At 45.7% G+C, this 23,561-nt stretch overlaps 1 protein-coding gene across 1 annotated transcript; it reads left to right on the top strand.

Moving 5' to 3' along the window:
* Positions 1 to 1,844: 1,844 nt before the first annotated feature.
* Positions 1,845 to 21,986, top strand: MXRA8 (matrix remodeling associated 8). The gene is made up of 10 exons (XM_058818748.1): positions 1,845 to 2,077; positions 7,973 to 7,993; positions 9,460 to 9,771; positions 10,420 to 10,521; positions 12,664 to 13,110; positions 17,366 to 17,524; positions 18,641 to 18,671; positions 19,228 to 19,304; positions 20,168 to 20,245; positions 20,906 to 21,986. Exons 1-10 carry the CDS (start codon positions 2,029 to 2,031, stop codon positions 20,929 to 20,931), a joined length of 1,302 nt encoding a protein of 433 aa, XP_058674731.1. The 5' UTR covers positions 1,845 to 2,028; the 3' UTR covers positions 20,932 to 21,986.
* The last annotated feature ends 1,575 nt before the right edge of the window (positions 21,987 to 23,561 follow it).

Consider the following 23,561-nt stretch of genomic DNA (forward strand, 5'->3'; position numbering starts at 1 on the left):
GGAGACAACAGGAAAGGCTCCTTTTTCCAGGAGATGCCAGGAGATTCCTGGCCCAGCAATCTCCATGAGATTCTTGCATGAATTTCCATTAGATTCTTCCATTGGATTCCATGAAATTCCTGGAGATTCCTGGCCCAGCAATCTCCGTCAGATTCTTCCATGAAATTCCATGAAATTCCAAGAGATTCTTCCATTGAATTCCATGAAATTCCTGGAGATTCCTGGCCCAGCAATCCCCGTGAGATTCTTCCATGAAATTCCAGGTGGTTCCACAAAATTCCATGAGATTCCAGGAGATTCCTGGCCCAGCAATCCCCATGAGATTCTTCCATGAAATTCCATGAGATTCCAGGAGATTCCATGAAATTCCAGGGGATTTCTGGCCCAGCAGCTGCTCTGGATCAGCGCTGTGCTCGTTGTGACACCTGGCACAGGTCAGGGACACAGGAACAGGAGGTTCTGCTGCCTGCAGGTGGTTTGGGACTGGGACAATGGGAATTCCTGAGGCTGGAAAAGGGAATTGGAATAATGGGAATTCCTGAGGCTGGAAAGGGGGACTGGGACAATGGGAATTCCTGAGGCTGGAAAGGGGGAATGGGACAATGGGAATTCCTGAGGCTGGAAAAGGGAATTGGAATAATGGGAATTCCTGAGGCTGGGAAAGGGGGAATGGGACAATGGGAATTCCTGAGGCTGGAAAAGGGGAGCAGATGGGATCAGGGTGGGGTTTTGTTCACACCCAGGTGGGGCTGTTCCCATCCCATCACCCCCAAACCTCCTCCCTTCATAGAAATGTCAGAATTGGAATTTCCAAGCAAACTTTTCTTTTTATCTGAAGATTATTTCAGGATTTTTCCCTAGAAACAAACTGGATCTGGCTTGGACAATGTGGAGTTAACAGCAGGCTGCTTTATTTTTTTTTTTTTTTTGTCATGGTCACATTATCTAATAATAATAATAGCTTCAGTTTCTTGGAATTTGTTTGGAAGTGTCTGGTTCTGTCTGATGATGCAGACAGGATCCTGGGCTGGCTGAAGTTCTGATCTGGATGCTCCCAAAGTTTCCCTTGTTGCAGCGTGCAATTATTGAAATGTTTATTTAAGGGGTTGTTACAATTATAATTATAATTCTCTCCTCTTTCCTGAAACTCTTCCCCCTCTGGGGTAGAGGGAATCCATTTTCTGGTGGAGCAGAGAGACAGAAAAATGTCAGCAGGAAAAATTCCAGTGTGGCAATTAAGTTTATGCTCATGGATCCCATGGGAAGGCTCCTGACTTTTGTTTGTAAGTTCTCTGATGGAATCCCACAGACATTTAAGGGACAACGAGTTTTAATTCCCTTTCTTCACTTGATGATTAATTTGATTGAATAAAATCCAACAAATCCAATCCACTAAATGGTGTTAACCATAACAACAACAACCTGACAACAGAATGTGAGAAAACATAAAAATCCACCATATTTTAATTTCCTTATAATATATAATTTTACTTTTAATATCCTAGCAGCAGCTACTTTATTTCCTATTTTATACTCCATTTCTTGACTTTAATTTTCCTGCAAACACCCAGCCCTCGCTTACAAATCACAGCACAGGGTAAATATTATTTTCTAGGCTGTCTTTGGAGACTGGAGCTGGAAGTAAAACCATATGAGGACATCAAAACCCCACTGAAGGCAGCAGCAGCACAAACCCAGCGTGGAGAAGTGTCAGACAAAGGCAGCAACAGCTGGATCCAGTGAAGCACCAGGAAAATTGGTTCCATCCCTAGGGGGAGGGAGAAGAGATTTGTTTTGTGGGTTCGATGTCAGAGCGAGGGAGGGAGGGATCTGCAGAAAGTGTCGGGGAAGGGAAGGAGGTGGGGTAAAAGCTGCTCCATCTGGGCTGCCCTCAGCCCTGGGGATGCAAACTGATGAGCTCGTCGTGTTTTCCAGCCACAGAAAAGAAAGTTAAAGGGGACAAAAAAAGAGAAGCGTTGAAGTTGTTTTTTGAGAGAGGCGAAAACTCCCGAGGAGCCAAAGGAAGAAATGGAGCAACTGGTGAAACTCCTCCTGTGGCAGATTCTGCTTCAGCAAAGTAAGCTCTGGGCTGCTGCTGTGCTGTTATTTGTTTTTATTTCAGATTTACAAGATTTTGAAGTGTCATCTTTGTGAGATTTTGTTCAGATTCCTAAATTTGCTCTGTTTTCATCTGGGCAGGGGAGGGAGTCCGAGGTTTCCTCTCTGCGTTTTTGGAGAGAGAATGGAAAAATGTTTGAGGTTGTTGGAGCTCTGTTCAGCATGTTTGTGCAATTTTGTTTTTCCCTATCAGCAGATTCAAACCCAATAACTTGCCTGTGAGCACAGCAAAGCTTTCAGAGTCAGATTTATAGATTTAACATTATTTTATTTAAGTTTGAAGAAGCAGAAACAGCTTGTGGGGGGGGGGGGAGTGTGAGAGGGTTCAGAGCAAGGAAGAAAAAAGGATTTGTGGTTTTTGGGTTTCTTTTCCTCTTGTCAGCATAAAGACACACACAGATTTCACTTTTGGGTAGCAGTGTGCAAGAAAGGAGTAGGAAATGAGATTTTTTGGGGGGATCGGTGACCCCCTGGCCTTCCCAGCCCCTTTAATAGGCTGTGGTTGACACCTGAGCCCCTCAGCTCCTCAGCACTGGGGTGGAATCAGGTGAGGAGTTCTCCCTTTGCCCCCTCATTAATCCACTTTCCACGTCACCGGGCATTTCTGCAATGCCCCAGGGCAAGGCTGAGGAGCTGGCGAGGGATGGCATCAGTCATGGGGACAAAAGGCTCAGAAATCCGGGGGTGGGGTGGGTTAGAGAGGAGGAGGAGAAGCCAGAGGTGCCACCTGAGCAGGGATGGTCTCTGACACAGCCTCAGGGGCATTTTGGATTGACCTGGGTGCACTCGGAGGTTTGAGCCCACCCAAATCAGGTTATAACTAAATAATGAGGATGAGGAGGGGGGAAATCTGTGCTGTGAGGAAATCTGTGATCCCTCCGGCACAGAAACCATTCCCTGTGGAATCAGGTGAGGAATCAGGTGAGGAATTCTCCCTTTGCCCCCTCATTAATCCACCTTCCATGTCACCGGGCATTTCTGCAATGCCCCAGGGCAAGGCTGGCAAGGGATGGCATCAGTCATGGGGACAAAAAGGCTCAGAAATCTGGGCTGTGGGGTTAAAGAGGAGGAGGAGGGTGATGATGAGGAGGCGAGCCCACAGCTGTGTGCTCCAGGAGCTCCAACCAGCCCGGTGAGTCCCAGTGAGGTTTGGCAGAGCAGCCAGGGCAGGAGGAGCAGGTCGGGCTGGGCTGCTGCAGAGCCAGAGGTGCCACCTGAGCAGGGATGGTCTCTGACACAGCCTCAGGGGCATTTTGGGTTTGTCTGGGAGCACTCTGAGGTTTGAGACCACTCAAATCAGGTTTTATTTATTTATATATATATATATATATATATATATATATATCAGCACAGATTTCCTCACAGCACAGATTTTCCCCCTCCCCATCCTAATTACTGAGTGATATATATATATATAATATAACAAATATATAATTTATATTCTATATAACTATATAAATAAATTTAAATATATTACTAAATTATATATAATATATAAATATATAAATAAATATAAATATCTATAACTCAATTATATATATAATTCTATAAATAATTATATAAATATATATATAACAGCACAGATTTCCTCACAGCACAGATTTTCCCCTTCCCTATCCTCATTATTGAGATATATATATATATGTATAAATTATATATATAATATAAAAATATATAATTTATATAATATATAACTATATAAATATATATAAATATATTCCTAAATTATATATAATATATAATATATAAATAAATATAAATCTATATAACTCAATTATACATATAATTCTATAAATAATTATATATAATTATATAAATATATATATATAACAGCACAGATTTCCTCACAGCACAGATTTTCCCCCTCCCTATCCTCATTATTGAGTGAGAGATATATATGTATATATGTATAAATTATATATATAATATAAAATATATAATTTATATAATATATAACTATATAAATAAATATAAATATATTCCTAAATTATATATAATATATAAATCTAGAAATAATAGAAATATAAATGTATATCACTCAATTATTTATATAATTTATAAAATAGATATTATATATATTCTATATAATACAGATAAATAAATATAAATATATATTACTTGATTATAGATATAATATATAAATAAATATAAATATATATTACTCGATTATATATAATATATATAAATATATAATATATATAAATATATACATATCACTCTATATTTAATATATGAAATGTATATAATATATATGATATGAAATATAAAATATATATTATATAGAAATATATAAAAGATATAATGTATTTATTTATTTATTTATTTATTTATTTATTTATTTATTTATTTATTTATTTATTTGTTGATATCACTCAATAACGAGGACGGGGAGGGAGAAATCTATGCTCTGAGGAAATCTGTCACCCCTCCTGCACAGCAATCGCCACTCACTCAAGCGTTAATGGCCCAGCTCCGTGTTTGGAACGGCTCTGCAAAACCATCCCGCGGGCCTGCAGCCAGGGGAGGATTTCTAAAGTTAAAACTCTGCAAAAATCCCAGAAAAGCTGGGGCAGACCTCTGAGGGATCCTGACTGTGCCCCAGCTGGCGATTGGCTCCTTGCACATGCGAAAAACGCCAATCACTTGTTTTTAAGATTTTAAAAGTTAATTAGTAATGAAATGGTTATAAGATAGTAATGCAATTAGAGTAATAATAATTTGGACAATTTGAATTAGGACAATATGAGACAATAAAGACAAAAAGTTACAGACAGTACGGGTACCTTTTTCTGGGCAGCACAAGCCCGATAAAGGACCCACGTTAACAGAGGATTAACCCTTAAAAACAGCAGCCCGTTGCATATTCATACACCTCATTAGTGATGCATAAATTCCATTCAAACACAGGATTCTGTTTGGTCATCATCAACTTCTTCCTTCCAATCCTAACAGCGCCTTTAAGGCAGGAAGAAATTCATTTTTTCTGATAGTGGAGCAATAAATTCTCTTTCTCTGAAAGATTCAGGTGTCCCGTGGCTGCTCTCTCCCTGCAACCCTTCCTTTTAAAAAGTATCCTACATAGCATCGTTTCTATTTTAACATTTTCTATAACCTAAAACTATATTTAACACACTACTCAAGACAATTAGCACAGCATCACTTTCTAACACAACACACATAACATTCACTTTAATATTTGCCAAAAGCCAATAATAAAAATACACATTTTTCACGCACAGCCACAAGGATTCTCCTTTCTGCAGAGGCAGCACATTCCTGATCTCTGCGTGTTCCCACCTGCAGGGAGGGCAGCAATTGCTGGGGCTGGTTTGGTGTTTCAGGGCTCTGGCATCCTTTTGGGAAGTGGCAGAGCCTGCTGCTGGGAAAGCTCTCCCAGGAAGCCTTCAAAAAATAAACACCGAGATTTAGAGAGAAAAAAAATCCCATTTCAAAGCCTGGCTTTGAGGGGAAATTCGGTTTTACTGAAAAGTCTTGCAGGCTGGGCTGGGAGCAGTTTGGGATCAGCTGTTTGCTCACCACATCTCCCTTCCAGATGAGCCCAGATGTTTCTCCTGGTCATTTCTCACTGGTTTTAAAAAAACCTGGACTCATTTATGTCACCAAAAAAAATCCATCAGGGCCTCTCAGCCCCCCCCAAAGAGTCAGGATGGAGCCACTGCCACCCCCAGAGGGTTTGGGGACAGCCTGGTGGCACCGGCTGCTGCTTTTGCCATAATTTTTTTATAATTTACACATAATTGTGTAATGACCCCACAGAGCCCATTAAACCCCCTACAAACACAGGGATTTTGGGGGAAATGAGGAATTTGGCACACACAGATTTGGGGGAGAACTTTTCCTTTTCTGCTCTGGTTGTTTTGCATTCCCCAGTGTGAAAGAGGGTCCCAGGAGGGAGATCAGCCCAGCATCGTCCAGACAGGGCTCAGGGGACAATTTTCTGTCCTTGCCCTGCTCCAGGGAGCTCTGAGCATGTCACACATCTTTCACAGCCCCAGCCTTTTGCTCCTAGTTTGCCCACAGTTTTTTGGGTCTTTTTGGGGTTTTTTTTGGGTTTTTTTTTTTTTTTTTTTTTTTTTTTTTTTTAGTTTTTTTTTTTTTTGTGCCTTAATTCTTCACATAAAAAATGGATGGGATTCAAGGAGTAAGAGCTGGCTCTGGCTTTTACAAGGGATTAAGAAATCGTTTTCCAGGCTGCTTTCCTCTTTTTTACTGCGGGACCACAGAGTATCTCTGGGATCCTGCTGAGTCAGCACAGGGCACAGCACAGAATCGGCTTTTGTTGGGGTTTTTTGTTGTTGTTTTTTGTTGGGTTTTTTTTTTTTTTTTGTGGTTACATCACCCAGAGAAGACAAAGTGATTCCCCATCCCATGGAACTTGAAGGAAATTGAAAGGAAATGGAAATGGAAAGGGGAAATTCCTTGCCCTTGCAGGTCAGAGGTGCCGGGCTCCAAAAAGGTGCAGAACCAGGTGCTGATGTGAGCTCAGAGCTTTTTGGATTTCCAGTGCTGCATTCCTGAATATTGTGGTCAATTCCGTGCTGCTCCGTGTTTTTCCCATTAGCAGAGGAGAGCAGTCAATGCCTTCATTCCTCTCCTGGGCCAGCAGAGGATGTTTCTGCCCCACCGAATCCATTTGTCCTTGGGGCAGGGCTTGGAAGCAGCTCAGACACCATTCCCCAGCTCCCAAATCGCCGTTCATGTCGCGACATTGTCGCCTGGCCCCGGGGCAAACCGCACCCGTTCACAGGACGTTACCTGGACACCGATTTTTCCTGGCTGATTTGGTGCTGTGGAAGGGATTTTTAAATAATTCTTTTGTTTTTCTAAGCCAAATCTAAAGTCCTGACTTGCTGACACATTTTGCAGCCTATCATGAGAAACAATCAAATGATGGAATTGTGGTGTCTCTTATAGACAGAGAGCACAGACCTTGTCCAAGGTTTGATTTTTCTCTTTGTGATGCTGAGATTTTAAATGTAAGGAAAAAACCCCTCCTATTTGAAGTGCCTTTTTAAGGAAAAGGCACTTTTCCTCCTATTTTAAGGAAAAACCCTCCTGTTTGAAGTGCCTTTGAGCTGGCAGTTCAACAGAGAGCGCCGCTCATTTTTTTTGTTCTCTGCTGCCCAGTGCTTTGTGATAGAAAAAGAGGAAAAATAAAATTAATTCTCAGCACTTGGGGGTGTGCTAAAATATCCAAAGTCTGGAGTTTAATTTGAAATTCATAAATTCCAGGGCTAAAAAACAATAAAATAAAAATATAGTCTTTGTCTGGAGGACTTTGTGCCTCTGACATTAGCAGGACAAAACCTCCTGTGACTTTTGATGGGTTTGGCTGGGTGGGGAGGTGAATGGTGGTGTTGTGTTGGGAATATACAAATCCTGATGCCAGGAGACCTTCTGGACCCTTCCCACACGAGGAGCAGGAGGGGCTGGAGCAGAGAAATGCAGAATCAGAGGAATTAGATCATCCCTGGCAAAATTCCTCAGAATCAGAGGAATTGGTTCAGTTCTGGCAAAGTTCCTCAGAATCAGAGGAATTGGATAATCTCTGGCAGAGTTCCTCCTGTGTGGATCAGAGTCGTGTGGGTTGGAGGGAGCTGCTGCATCCAGAGTATCACAGAATTCATTAATTGTGACACAGAATTAATTAACTGTGCAGACAAAGAGTGTGGCTGGAGTGGGAAATGGATGTAAACATTCAGATATAAACATCAGCATTAGCAAGGAAGGGGAAATAGATGGAGCAATACCAGAGGCTGCTGGCTTGGAGTGTGTTTGTGGCCTTTTTATCCTTTTGTTGTCAGTGACACTCTTTATTTTCTGCTTTTTACAGGTTCTGTGGGCTCATATTCAGGTGAGTGGCATCTCTAAATGTGCCAGGCTTTGTGATCATGAGAGGGGTGAGAGGGCCCCTGATTCCATGGCTTTCATTCCTAACAGGGGCTTCCATTCCTAAATTCCATGGATTATCCATCCCATGCACTGGTGTCCCTAAACCTGCATTAAACTGGGGCTCAGGATTAGGAAGGGTGGGTAGGACAGCTCGAGTGTGCAGTCCTGATAACAGACATGAATGAAATCTGTGGTTTAAAGTTTAATTTATTAGGAAAAGGTCCTTCCCCCTGAGTGGGCACTGCCCAGGCTCCCCAGGGAATGATCTCCAGGAGCATTTGGATCCCTCCCAGGGATGCACAGAGTGGGATTGTTGGAGTTCCTGTGCAGGGATAAGATTGGATCAGAGATTTCTGGGTCCCTTGCAGCTCAGGATTCTCCATGGCAGTGCCCCATGCTGGTCTTGAAACCGAATCAAAAACCGCGCAGAGATTCCAGCAGCTCCTTCCCACCCCATTAACTCCATGGTCCAAGAGCTCCAGGATGGCACTCTCAGGGATGCACAGAGTGGGGCTGTTGGGGTGTCTGTTCAGGTTTAAGGTTGGATCAGTGATTTCTGGGTCCCTTTCAGCTCAGGATTCTCCATGACATTGTCCCATGTCTTGAAACCGAATCAAAAACCGCGTAGAGACTCCAGCCGCTCATTCCCGCCCCATTAACTCCGTAACCCCACAACTCATTTCCCTGCTGTTTTTTCCAGTCCCCGCTGACGCCTCCAACCCCTCCAGCAGCGTGGTGGTGTCGGTGCTGAACATCAGTGCAGCCCTGGGCTCGCAGGCCGTGCTGCCCTGCAAGAGCCACCGCGTGGTGTGGACCCGGGCATGGTCCAAGAGCCAAACCCCAAGAGCTGGAGGATGCCACTCTCAGGGATGCACAAAGTGGGGTTGTTGGGGTGTCTGTGCAGGGTTAAGGTTGGATCAGAGATTCCTGGGGTCCCTTCCAGCTCAGGATTCTCCACAACATCGCTCCATGCTGAATCAAAAACCGCGTAGAGACTCCAGCCGCTCGTTCCCGCCCCATTAACTCCGTAACCCCACAACTCATTTCCCTGCTGTTTTTTCCAGTCCCAGCTGACGCCTCCAACCCCTCCAGCAGCGTGGTGGTGTCGGTGCTGAACATCAGTGCAGCCCTGGGCTCGCAGGCCGTGCTGCCCTGCAAGAGCCACCGCGTGGTGTGGACCCGGGCATGGTCCAAGAGCCAAACCCCAAGAGCTGGAGGATGCCACTCTCAGGGATGCACAAAGTGGGGTTGTTGGGGTGTCTGTGCAGGGTTAAGGTTGGATCAGAGATTCCTGGGGTCCCTTCCAGCTCAGGATTCTCCACAACATCGCTCCATGCTGAATCAAAAACCGCGTAGAGACTCCAGCCGCTCGTTCCCGCCCCATTAACTCCGTAACCCCACAACTCATTTCCCTGCTGTTTTTTCCAGTCCCAGCTGACGCCTCCAACCCCTCCAGCAGCGTGGTGGTGTCGGTGCTGAACATCAGTGCAGCCCTGGGCTCGCAGGCCGTGCTGCCCTGCAAGAGCCACCGCATGGTGTGGACCCAGGACCGCCTGAACGACCGGCAGCGCGTGGTGCACTGGGACCTGCTCAGCTCCTACTTTGGGGACGGCAGGATGGAGAGGCTCTGCGACATGTACTCGGCTGGGGACCAGCGTGTCTACAGCTCCTACAACCAGGGCAGGATCCTCATGCCCGAGAACGCCTTTGCAGATGGGAATTTCTCGCTGGTGATCAAAGGTGGGGAGGTTTTTTCACCCCTCCTCGATGGGTTTTGGTGGGAATGGGTGGTTCGCAGGATGGTTTTTGATAAACAGGTGATTGAGGTGTTAGGGCCTGGGTTGGACTTGATGATCTCTAAGGTCTCTTCCAACCTGGTCATTCTGTGAATATCAGGTTAATAAGTCGAATTCTCAGGAGGAATTTTAGAGTTTGGAGCTGCCCAGGGGGGTGGGGGAGACACTTGGAATTCAGGGTTTGGGAGCAATCTCAGTGAAAGAGGATTTGTAACAACCTGAAAGCCACCTGGGCTTTTTGTGGCCCTTTGGTTGTGACTCAGTTCCTGAACTATAAACACTCCATAGTCATTGTTCCTGTGCCTGCTCGCAGCTAAACCCAAACCAGCTTCCTCTTTCTACCTGTTAATAGAAATACATTTCTACTCACAAGAAATACACAAATTTCTGCTCAGAAGAGCAAATCAATTCCTAATTTCATTCGGTGACCAAATCATTATATTGGGTGAGATGATTTATCTCTGCTTAACCCACCCAGGTGATAAGGATGGCTTAGAATGAAGTTGTTTACATCAAGGATTTGGGAAACTGACACAAATCATCATTGTCTCAGTATAAACCACTGAATTCCCCTCTTTTCCCTGCTCTCCAGGTGTGGCAGAGAGTGATGCAGGCACATATTCCTGCAACCTTCACCACCACTACTGCCACTTGTACGAGACTGTGAAAGTCCAGCTGGTCATCGCCAAGAGAGGTGGGTGTGGGGACAGTTCTGGTTTTACAGGTGCCACAGGAGGCTTGGGAAGCAGCAGCAGGAAAACCTGGAGCTCCTTGTCCTGTTTGCTGCCTGCTTTGCTGGTTTTCAGAGGGTTTATTTACAAAAATCTCATTTTCCTTGGCCTGCTCAGCTCAGTGTTTGCTCTTGGTCATTACCAAACTGTCCCTGCTGTAGCAGCAGCACATCCCTGGTGACAATTCCCCTCCTAGTGACAGTCCCACCCTGGTGACAATCCCCACCCTCATCCCAGCCACAAGGACCAGCCAGTTCTCTTGCTGCTGAGCTTATCCTATCCAGTCTGTACTTAAACCCCACCCCACCTTAAGCCCAGCTCTAGCATCCAGCTGTTGGCAGCTGCAGGGATTCCCACCCACCCGCACAGGCACCCCTGAAAAATCCATTTAAACCTCTGGGTGACACCAGTGGAGCTGCTGGGCTGGGAGTGCATCTCCTCTGCTGCAATAAAAACACCCAGAGAGCCCCAAGCTGCTCCTCCGTGCTCTGGCTTCCTCTGTTATTCCTTTTTCAAGAGCCAAAATCAGAGCAGCTCCTCCAGTAATTAGGGCCTTTGTGGGTAGGAAAGCATTTCCTGCTCAGGGGATTGGGATGAAGATCCTCGTTCCATTCTTAGCCTGTGAAGGGAATTTGCTTCCTGCTCTCTGAAGCAGGAGATTAACTCTGAGTTAGGAGGAGGAGAAAGTGGCCTCGGCTCATGAAATGGCCAAGGATGTTAGAGGATAAAGTTTTTTTTTTTTTTAATAACTGCTGAAATAAATGTGAAAAAGCCAGGGTTGTTAATGTTAGTGCATGTTCAGGCTGTGCCATGTGGCACTTTTAAGATTTTAACCTTTTAAGATTTTGGGAGGGGGTGTGTTATAGGATTTCAATCTTGGGGAGTTTTAGGATTTCATGAGAGCAATCTCAGGTGTCTCTGGGAGTCCTTGACACTTGGAATTCAGAATTCCAGGGTGTGGGAGCAATCTCAGGTGTCTCTGGCTGTCCTTGACACTTGGTGTTGAGTGGGAATTTTGCATCGCCTGCGTCCACGCATGCAACAGCAAATTGGCCTAAAATTTTGCTGATTTTTGCCAAGAAAAGGAAACCTGGGTGGTGCCTCAGGTTTTGGCTTTTTTTATTTTTCACATTCTGTGCTGCTTTAGTGTGTGAGTCTGGGCTTCACATCAGGGCATGCTGAGCTCTGTGCACAGAGCAGGGAGACAAAACAATTCCTGCTCCAGCTGGGCACCAAGGACAAATGATCCAAATCTCAGCCCAGGAGCACAAACACCGTGGGCTGGAGAGAGAAAAACAAGGATGGGACTGCAGGGGCTAAAGCTGGGATGGGACAATTCACTCCAAGATGCAAATGGAGCGGAACTTATAATTTTGTGACCAATCATCCATTTCTTGGGAGCATTTTGGTTCATTTTGGGACCATTTTAGTTCATCCTGGGTGCAGCCCTGGCTGGGCTCTTGTGCTGCCCAAGGTGGATCCATTGAGGAGATCCTTTTCATAAATCCCTGCTTTATTCTGTAACTCTGTCCAGTCTCTGTTCTAGACCAGCTTTCAGAAGGCATCCCTCCAAATATTTCCAAGAAGCTGCTGCTCAGGTTGAAGTGTGTTTTCCTCTTCCCATCTCCCAGATTTTTCCTCCTTTTTCTCTGTAGTGGAGCAAACCCATTCCAAGGCTGTGTTCCCCTCCAGGCTCTTGTGCTGCCCAAGGGGGATCCTTTATCCTTTCCATAAATCCCTGCTTTATTCTTTAAATCTGTCTAGTCTGTTCTAAGTCAGCCTTCACAAACCATCACAGGAAGGAAACTTAAGTCAATTATGTTGGAAAAACAGGACAGGTGGGACAAAACTGGTGGAGCAAACCCATTCCAAGGTTGTGTTCCCCTCCAGACTCTCGTGCTACCCAAGGTGGATCCATGGAGGAGACCCTTTTAAAAAATCCCTGCTTTATTCTTTAATTCTGCCCAGCCTCTGTTCTAGCTCAGCCTACAAAAAGCATCCCGTGAAGGAAATTTAAGTAGATATTGTGGGGGGGAAAAAGGACAGCTGGGGCAAAACCGGCGGAGCAAAGGGAGCAAACCCATTCCAGGTTGTGTTCCCCACAGACGAGGAGCCCGGCGAGTACTGGGACGGCGAGAAGCCGGTGCTGGTGGCCCCGGAGGGCAGCACGGTGACGCTGCCGTGCGTGAACCGCCAGCACATCTGGACGGAGCGGCACAGCGAGGAGGAGCAGCAGGTGGTGCACTGGGACCGGCAGCCCCCGGGCGTGCCCCAGGACCGCGCCGACCGCCTGGTGGATCTGTACGCGTCCGGCGAGCGCCGCTCCTACGGGCCCCAGTTCCTGAGGCAGAAGATGAACGTGAGCCGCGGAGCCTTCGGCCTCGGGGACTTCTCGCTGCGCATCTCGGGCCTGGAGAGCGCCGACGAGGGCACCTACTCGTGCCACCTGCACCACCACTACTGCGGGCTGCACGAGCGCAGGATCTACCACCTGGCCGTCACCGAGCCGCAGAGGGACAGCAGGGTGGTGAACATCACGGTGCCCGCCGCAGGTGAGTGGTGTCGTTGTAGAGATGGGCGCTGAGGGTGGTGAACATCACGGTGCCCGCCGCAGGTGAGTGGTGTTCCTGTAGCTTCTGGTGTTCCTGTAGAGATGGGAACTGAAGGTGGAGAACATCACGGTCCCTGCAGGTCCCTGCAGGTGAATGGTCCCATCAGGTCCCTGCTGCAGGTGAGTGGTGTTCCTGTAGAGATGGGAACTAAAGGTGCTGAACATCACCAGGCACAGCATGGTCCCTTCTCCAGGTGAATGGCCTCTGGTGTTCCTGTAGAGTTGGACACTGGAGGTGGTGAACACCACAGTCCCTGCTGCAGGTGAGTGGTGTCCCTGTGGAGATGGGAACTGAAGGTGGAGAACATCACGGTCCCTGCAAGTCCCTGCAGGTGAGTGGTCCCTGCTGTCCCTGTAGAGGTGGGCACTGCTGCAATCATCACATTAATTTAAAGGCATGCTGTGGGTTCTCAGCTTGCTTTGTCTGCCTCCATCAAGGTTGGGACTGAAGGCATTTGAGGTGATGGCTTGCATTCAGATTCGGGTGTATTATTATTTCTTATCAATGTTGCAGCCTTACAATCATGAGTTCTGCAGTCTTTCATTAAACGAGGCGCAAAATGGCCGCTATCTTTTGTTACTAGGCCTTTTAACTATAAACTATCCAATTAAGAAATGAGACCTAAATTATTTTCCTTTTAACCCAATAACTGATCACTCAGAGCCTGTTATGTGGAGTTTTCTGTCCAATTACACAAAACCACCCAAACCCATGGAGAAGAAGGAAGAAAAAGGTAAAGAAGAACAACCTGCCTCCACCCTAAATCCTCCATCTTGCTTCATATTTATTTCTATATTCTAAAACCCCAAACTCTCAGTTTTCCACCCCGTGATATTACACATTTCTAACCAACTCCACACCCATAATCCCAGTTCTATCATTCCATTCTGGAAGTTTCTCCACAGCCTCAGATCAATGCTGTGCTCTCCAGGGGCTCAGAGTCTTTCTGTACAGAAAGTCTGAATTTCTCAACACCCAGGGCTCCAACAGAATGGGACCACAATTGTACTAAGAATTATTTATTGCTCAGATAAACATCAGAGGCTGTGAGATTTCCAAGAGCAAGCAGCCAGCCACAGCTCGGGATAGTCACAGGTTCTTCATTACCAGACAATATGGAGCTTTTAACCCAGTGTTGCCACAGGATTTATTTTGCTTTTCTCACCTATCACCTTTCCTTACTGCCCCAGGACAGTTCTGCACTGCTGGCAGGCCCTGAGGCAAACAGGCTGGCTTTGGGTTGTATTTTTATATATATATTTTTTTTTCCCTTTTTATTGCCTCTCTTTCCTCCATGCTTTTATGGAGGTGTGGGCAGGGGGTTGATGCAGCCCTGCCTTTGCTGTCCCAACTCTTCCCAGCAGAGTTTTTCAGTTTTTCTCCTTCTCTCCCCTTTGCACGGATTGTGCTGTGCAAGGTGCCAGACCATGCAGAATCAACCACCAGGAATTTTCTTTCCTCCACCCTTTTTTTTTCTTTTTTTTTTGTGTGTGTATGTGCCATAAACCAATTTTCATATTTTCCACTGCACTGAGCTATCATCTGTCAGCCTGTCCAAACTCAAAACCATCACACTTCGTTCAGGCAGAAAAAGAAAACAAAACCCCCAAGTTTAACATATATATATTTTTTAAGTGTTTTGGGTATAATTCTTTATTAACACTTTAAAATATTCATTGTGTTTTAATATTTATTGGCTGTTTAATACAGAATTTTGATTCATTTCATACATTTTTAAATAGGTTTATTTTTAAACAGGTTTATTCTCCTGTAAGAAATTGGCCTTCTCAAGTCATAGAGACCTAAACTTTTCCCCTGGGGCCAAAGTTGGTGTCCAGAAAATCCAGGCAGTGCTGAGAGGGGTGGCTGGAGACCAGAGCATCCAAATATCAGAGTTCCTGCACACAGCCCTTGAGCTTATCCACAGATGGAAGCCAGATTTTGTTTCCAGGGTAGATTCCCCACTTATCAAACGGGACACATCCCGTTGCCCAAAATTATTAAATCTCAATTTCCACTCTTTGTTTTTGCAGCGTTCTCCTCAGTTTTGCCTGAAGTTTAAACCCAGCTCTGTGGGAAAGCAAAAATCCAGGAATAGAATTTCCTGCGTTTGCTGTGGCACCACCTCATTATGGCAGCAATAATGAGCCAGGGGTGGGACCAGGCAGAGCTGTCACATGTGCTGTTTGCAGCTTTGCAAGTGGCTTTCTCGGTTTGAATTCATATTTTTCAACTTGGCAGGGTGGAAATCCCATGGTTTTTCCAGCTCTGTGTGCAGGGAGAGCTGGAAATCCCAGCAGAAAGCAGAGTGGAGCTCTGGGCCACCAGAACAGAGCACGTTGCTCAAGGTTTTTGATTTTCTAGGAGTGCTGTTGGCATTGGCAAACCATCAGCTCTGGTTCCAGAGTGTTTATTTCCACCCACTCTTGCTTGATTTAATTTGATTTTCGCTGGGTTGGTGTTTTTAAACATTGGAAACAAGCTGCCCAAAAGCCTGGAGGCAGTCCCAGCACTGCCAGAAGTGCCAGGACACATCTGTGAAGGGTGCTGTGGCTTTTGGGCTATTTTTGAGATATCATTTCCCCCATGTTTGCCCTTATTCCCTCTGGGGAATTTGCAGAGAAATTCCCAAGGGAATGGGAGGTGAGGGCTCCATCCTGATCTTGCCTGGTGCTCTGTGAAAATTCTGGAAGGGGTTGAAGGTTGATTTAATTTGATTTTCGCTGGGTTGGTGTTTTTAAACATTGGAAACAAACTGCCCAAAAAACTGGAGGCAATCTCAGTGCCAGAAAAGTCAGGATACATCTGCTGAAGGCTTTTGGGGTATTTTTGAGATTTTATTTCCCCCATTTTTCCCCTTATTCCCTCTGGGTAATTAGCAGGGGGATCTCCCAAGGGCTCCATCCTGATCTGTGAAAATTCTGAAGGTTGATTTAATTTGATTTTTGCTGGGTTTTTAAACATTGGAAACTGCCCAAAAAGCTGAAGGCAGTCCCAGTGCCAGCACTGCCAGAAGTGCCAGGACACATCTGTGAAGGGTGCTCTGGTTTTTGGGGTATTTTTGAGATATTATTTCCCCCATTTTTGCCCTTATTCCCTCTGGAAAATTAGCAGGGGCTCTCCCAAGGGCTCCATCCTGATCTTGCCTGGTTCTCTGTGAAAATTCCCCGTTTTGGGAATCTCTTCATCTCAATTTTGAAGGAAAAATCCCTCTCCCAGCAGAGTCCTGTGGGATTCCATCCATGCCTGGCCTGCCTTTGTCCATTCCTCTGAATGTGCCGAGCAGAGAAGTCACTTCCTCTTTACATGTGTAAAACATTGACCTATTTATTTGAGATCTGCAAAAGAAAAAATGTTCCACATAAAAGTTCTGAGCTCCCCATTCCTGTGCTGTGGAGCAGAAATCCTGCTGCACCCTCCAAAGGAATGGAATCTTGGCTTTCCTCTGCTTTTTTTGGGGGGGGGGGGGGGTTTATTTGTTTTATTGATTTTATTTCATTTCAAAGGAAGCTCATTTTTTTGGCTCTGAAAACTCTTCCCACTCCATAAATTACAACCCTTGGCAAGGAGGGGCTGCTGGCTGGAGCCAGAGCAGTTTGGAGTTTGTGTTGAAAGGGACCCAGAGGAGAATTTTGGGAAGGTTTGGGGCTGAAATTCCCCCCTGCAAGAACACCTGGGATCCTGTGAAACACTGGGAATTATGATAAATCATAATTTAGGCACTGGGAATTGTGATAAATCATAATTTGGGCACTGATTAATTCTGGGAATTCAGAATTCCTCCTTGAGCATTCCCACCTGGCATTGTGGGACGCTCTGGAAGGTTTGGGGCTGGATTTGCTCTGAAATTCCCCCCTCCAAGAGCACTCTGATGGCCAGGGATCTTGTTAAACCCTGGGAATTAAGATAAATCATAATTTAGGCACTGGGAATTATAATAAATCATAATTTAGGCACTGATTAATTCTTGCAATCCGGAATTCCTCCCTGAGCATTGTGGGACCCTCTGGAAGGTTTGGGGCTGGCTTTGCTTTGAAATTTCCCCCTCCAAGAGCACTCTGATGGCCAGAAATCACTCATCCCAGGGAAGGGATCCTGTTAAACCCTGGGAATGATAATAAATAATAATTTAGGAACTGATTAATCCTTGCAATCCAGAATTCCTCCCTGTGACGCCCTGTTCTCCTTCCCTCAGATCCCAACGTGGTCAGGGGCCACAATGTCATCAACGTCATCATCCCTGAGGGCAGGATGCACTTCTTCCAGCAGCTGGGCTACGTCCTGGCCACCCTGCTGCTCTTCCTCGTCCTCCTCATCATCGTGGCGCTCGTCACCCGCAGGCGCCGGCACAGAGGTGAGCCCAGGGAAATGCTGGGATAATTCCTGAAAGGAGAAGGGAGCCCCTCTGGAACACCAGGAACCTGCCCAGGGGGAGGAATTGCAGGGCTGGTCTGGGGTAAAAACGTCCAGGCTTTGATTTTATGGAGTTGTTTGGGGTTGGAAAAGACCTCCAGGGTCATCACATCCTGTAGAAGGGAGAAGAAAATCCCTTCACAAGTGGGATTTGTCCTTTGGGACGTCAGGTGTCCAGGATTTGCAAGGTTGGTTTCGTGGAAAAATAGCAGGCCTTGATTTTATGGAGTTGTTTGGGTTGGAAAAGACCTCCAAGGTCATCATCTCCAGGCTTTGGCTGCATCCCACTCATGATTTGCTGTGCAGAAGGGAGAAAAAAGCCCTTCACAGGTGGGATTTATCCCTTGGGAACTTAGGTGTCCCGGATTTGCAGGGCTGGTCTGGTGTAAAAATACCAGGCCTTGATTTCATGGAAAAGACCTCCAGGGTCATCACATGCAGGCTTTGGCTGCATCCCACTCATGATTTGCTGAGTTGCCCCACAGAAGGGAGAAGAAAAACCCTTCACAAGTGGGATTTATCCTTTGGGAGCTCAGACGTCCAGGATTTGCAGGGCTGGTGTGGTTTTAAAATACCAGGCCTTGATTTTGTGGAATTGTTGGGGTTGGAAAAGACCTCCAAGGTCATCAAGTGCAGGTTTTGGATGTACCCCACTCATGATTTGCTGAGTTACTCCATAGAAAAGAAGAAAAACCCTTCACAAGTGGGATTTATCCCTGGAGAACTCAGGCGACCAGAATTTCCAGGGCTGAAGGGGTGTAAAAGTGTCCAGGCCTTGATTTTATGGAATTGTTGGGGTTGGAAAAGACCTCCAGGTCATCACCTCCTGTAGAAGGGAGAAAAAAGCCCTTCACAAATGGGATTTAACCCTGGGGAGCTCAGGTGTCCAGGATTTGCAGGGCTGGTGTGGTGTAAAAATGTCCAGGTTTTGATTTTGTGAAGTTCTTGGGGTTGGAAACCCCTCAGAACTGGTTTTTGGTGCCACTCAAAAACACCAACCCCGGGAATGGGTCTGGACTGGCTGTGAGTGCTCATTCTGCTTTTTCCTCCTGCTCAGGTTATGAGTACAACGTGAAGAAATATGGAGAGTAAGTATAATCAATTTTAATATAAGTAATATTATTAATTAGAAATATGGAGAGTAAGTATAATCAATTTAAATATTATTAATTTAGTTTAGAATGCATTCAAGTGAAATAATTTAAATTTCTTCCTCAGCTAAGAGCCTAAACCAGCTGGAAATCTGGTTAGGAGGAGGAAGTAAAAGGAAAAAATTGTGGGGCTGATTTGTAATTGAATTTCCTCTTGTTACTCTTTAGGATCTGATTGAGGGGTGAAGTTTCTGTGAGATGTTCTTGGGAGCCGGTGGGGAAAGGAATAATGCACAGAGCTGGGGGGAAATGGGGCCAAGATCATGGAGCTGGGCTCCTCCAGACTCTATTTTATAGGATTAAAGTGGAAAAAAAAGGAAATTTTGGGATTGGCTGCCCATTGTTCTAAGATCAGGACAAACAGATGGGGAAAAAAATGAAAAATTAAATAAATTCTCTATAAAGGATTAGAAAAGCTAAGGGGAAAAGTGTTAAAGAAGCCAGTTATTAAAAAATGAGACAATACCATTTTCCACCTTTATTCCCTTTTCAGGAAGGATGTGAACCTTAAAGAATTTACAGTGGACACAACAGATCTGACCCCACACAAAAGTGAAGACATCAGGCTGGGTAGGTATCCCTGCACCAAACCAGGTCACAACCCTGGAAATCTGAAATTTCCAATGGCACTTGCATATTTGGAAGTGACTTAACCCATTCTTTACCCTCTGGAAGTGGGCATGGACTTTATTTGACCAAAATTGGGTAAGGAGAATCCTGAGTTAGCTGAGTTCATTTTCTCCACCTTCTGTTCCCCAATAAAGGCAGAACCTTTAAAGAAAAAGCTGACAAACCCAAGAATTGCTGTAAAGGCCCCAGCAAACAAAAAAAATTGGAAGTAAAGAAAGGAATTGCAGAGGGTGGGCTGCAAAAATCTAGGAATAATAATAATAATAATAATAATAATAATAATAATAATAATAACGTAATATTTATATATTACATTATTATATATATTATATTATATATATTATATATTATACTATTATGTTAATTTTAATGTTTTTAATACTATATTACAGATTATTATAGTATATATCAATATATTAATAAATTATTATTATTATTATTATTATTAGTAGTAGTAGTAGTAGTATTATTAGTATTATTAGTATTATTAGTATTATTGCTATTATTATTACGACTACTACTACTAATAATAATAATCACAACTCAGTCATCTCCAGGTGAGCTTTGAGGAGACAATCCAGAGCTGGAAAGATCTGTGAGCTGAAGTTTGCACAACTGATTCATGCCAGGGGCTAAAATGAACTCAGAGCTGTTTTCCTGCTGAGTAACTGCACAAATAATTCCTAGAAATCACAGGTGCCAGGCCCAGAGCACAGCGAGGAAGGGCTGATCACCTCTGTGTTGCTCACCAAATCTTGTTTTATTTTAATATCCTGTGTGAATTCTGCTCCTCCCTCACGCAGATTACAAAAACAACATCCTGAAGGAGAAGGCTGAGCAAGCCAGAAGCTGCCCAGCAAAGAACATTGATTTAGACAAAGGTAATCATCACTTTCTTCCCTTTAATTGCTGGCTGTTCTGATGGGAACGGCCCATCAGTGAGTGACCAAGCCACGGCCAGAAGGGAATGAGAAACCTCATGGCAAAAGCAGGAATGAGAGGGCAGCTGCATTCCCATCCTTTCATCAGGGAGCCACAAGATGCAAGCAGTGATTTGGCTTTTAAAAGCTTTGGGCATGGCACAAATTGGAATTTTTCTCAATTTCCACAAGATGCAAGCAGTGATTTGGCTTTTAAAAGCTTTGGGCATGGCACAAATGGGAATTTTTCTTGATTTCCACAAGATTTGGCTTTTAAAAGCTTTGGGCATAGCACAAATGGGAATTTTTCTTGTGATCAGCCCTGGGATTCCATGACTCACTTCAGGGCAATGAGGATTTAATAAATGGGGCTGAAATGACCCCAAGATGGGATGGAGAGCCCAGGAGCTGTCCCTGATGGAATTCTGGAATTTTCTCCTGCAGGGTGGGTCTGGGCAATAATTTACCCTCAATCTCTCTCACTGGGGGAGATTTTTGATATCAGGGTTCTGGGTGTCTGCAATTGCTCACCCTATTTAAAAAATCCATATTTTTGTGCTTCTTTGAATGGTTTGAAATCTCTCTCCAGGTGTGCTGACCCTCTTTTCCATTTGCTTTCAGATTTCAGGAAGGAATATTGTAAATGAAGACGCTCCCAAGCTGCTGGCTGGACCAGAAGCTTCCACCCAAGATAGATGACGTGGAAAAGAGATGGTTTTTCTCAATTCCATCTTTAATTCCAGCTCCCACAGAATTTTTTTCCACATCCACTTTTTTCTTTTTTCTCCCCCACACAAGGGTGCAAATGCTTTGTGGAAGAGTTAAACTGCCTTGTGTGCATTTATGGGGTTGGGTTGCCTTTTCTCCTTCCTCTGCTCTCCCAACCCTCCCTCCTTCCCCTTTCTTTCTTAACAATTACTGTTGGATTTTATGCATCAAATGATTTTTACGAGCTGAATCAGCAGAGGTTTCGCTTTGAAGTTTCAATGACACAAATCCTACAGCATTTCCATACTGTAGGAAATTCCATTTATAAGAATCACTACATCACCATACTGTGTTACATGTTTTTTAAACACTAAAAACATTTCAATCTTGCTTATAGTTTCTGTATTCTCAAAATCTTTTGCCAGGCAATCATATCTATAAGCCTTTTCTGTCTCATCCTCCCCAACATTTCCCCAGTCCTGATGAACAACTAAAATATTAGACACCGTCTCACTCATAATTCTTTGCACACATTGAATTATACGGGGTACTGCTACTAAAACTCCAATTATTACTATCAGGATAATCAAGCCTATTTTACAGAGTTCCTAAGGTGCAAAAGCTCCAACCCTCAAACAAAATTTTACCTTTAAATCCCCAAATTTTGCCCCTAAACCCCCCAAAATTGAATTTAAAAAAGGCAAAATTTCTCATTAAAAACCCCAAATTTCACTCCCCAAACCCTGAAATTTTGGTTCAAAATCCCCAAAATTTGAATAAAAAAAAAATCAAAAATTTCAACTTCCAGGGTGAAAATTATCAAAATATTTTTGTGAGTTTTCTAATTTTGGGATTAATGCTGGCGAATTTTCAGGGTTTAGTGTCTCATTTTGGGTCGAGAAATCTGTCCCAAACACTGAGGGGATTCTGGAGCTGTTTGGGAACAGTTCTTGTTCAAAATTCTTTTGTGTTGGGATCAGAGGGTTGGTATTTACCGGGGCAAAATAATTCTCTGCCTGTCCTGTATTTATTAAAGCAGCTGTCATATTCCAGGCTCTCCATGAAAAACGCCAATCACTTGTTTTTAAAATTTTCCAAGTTTAATACTAATAAAATGGTTATAAAAATAACCATTTAATTACTATTATATTGTACAATTAGAGTAATAATATTATACAATATTGTGTAATACAATATACAATAATATTGTATGTTGTATAATACTCTATTATACAATTAGAGTAATAATAATTCGGACAATTTGGATTAGGACAATATGAGACAATAAACACAAAGAGTTACGAACATCCAGGTCCCATAAAAGGACCCACGTTAACAGAGGATTAACCCTTAAAAACAATAACCTGTTGTATATTCATACACCTCACACGTGATGCATAAATTCCATTCAAACACAGGATTCTGTGTTTGCATGGAATTTATCTGTCTGTCCCGTATTTATTAAAGCAGCTGTCACATTCCAGCCTGCCCCTCCTCGTCGCACGGTTTGTGTGCGCGGATGTGGCTGCGCGGGCGAATCGCGACGCAAAGTAGTCCCGCTCGGTGCCGGCAGTGCGGAAGGCGGAAGCGCGGAGGGATATCGGGGATCGCTTGTGCAGCGTCACGTGCTGCGGAGGGATCTCTCGGTGATGGGGAAGAGAGGGCTCCGGCAGAGGGAGAGACGCGGAAGGATACATTCAAAGCGCTGCAGTTTCGCCTGCTGCGGTGCCGTGTATAGACCCGGTGGCGGCGGGACAGGGCACGGGGATGCCGGTTGTGGCGGGACAGCGGCACGCAGCGGCTCGGAACCGGGACCGGGCTGCACCAAAGCTGCGGAGAAAGCGAGGGGGGGAGCGGAGTGGCGGCGGGGCCGTGCTGTAGAACTGCGCATGCGTGCGGCTGATCCCGGCAGCAGCTGGTGCGGGGCTTGTAGCAATGCGCATGCGTGCGTTACGTCACTAGGGCGGCGTGGGGAGCCGTGGCGGGCGGCGGCGGCGGCGCTGCGGGAACGGGAGCCGGGGCTGCGGCGGCGGCGCTGCGGGAACGGGAGCCGGGGCTGCGGCGGCGGCGCTGCGGGAACGGGAGCCGGGGCTGCGGCGGCGGCCGTGGAAGGGAGCGCCGGGACGGCCGCGGCCGCAGGAGGCCGCGGAGCCGCGCAATCCAGCAGCTCCGAGGCGGGGGGGGCCGCGCTGGGGAAGGGGAGGCTCGGCCCGCCATGCAGCGGCGGCGGCAGGAGCGGGAAAGCGGCCACGGGCGGTGGCGGGGCGGCTTCGTCAGCGGGAGATGATCGCGGGAGGCGGGAGGCGCCGAGACGGCGGCAGAGACAGGGTCAGCCGGGGGTGTCTGCCGTGCCGCGGGGCCCGCGGGCAGCTCCGGGTGGGGGGAAGGCTTCCCGCGGCAGCGCGCACAGGGGGCGCTCGGGACGCAGCGGGGCCGCGCCGGGCGGGCTCGGCACCGCGGATCCGGGAGCCGCACGGGGCTGCAGAGACGCGGCGGCAGCGACGGGACTCGGGCCAGCACCGGCGCTGGGTCGGCAAAGGGGGCGAGCGGGACTCGGGGGGCGGCAGGA

The sequence above is a fragment of the Ammospiza caudacuta genome, chromosome 22 (genome assembly GCF_027887145.1).
Source record: "Ammospiza caudacuta isolate bAmmCau1 chromosome 22, bAmmCau1.pri, whole genome shotgun sequence".
In the NCBI taxonomy this organism is placed as follows: Eukaryota; Metazoa; Chordata; class Aves; order Passeriformes; family Passerellidae; genus Ammospiza; species Ammospiza caudacuta.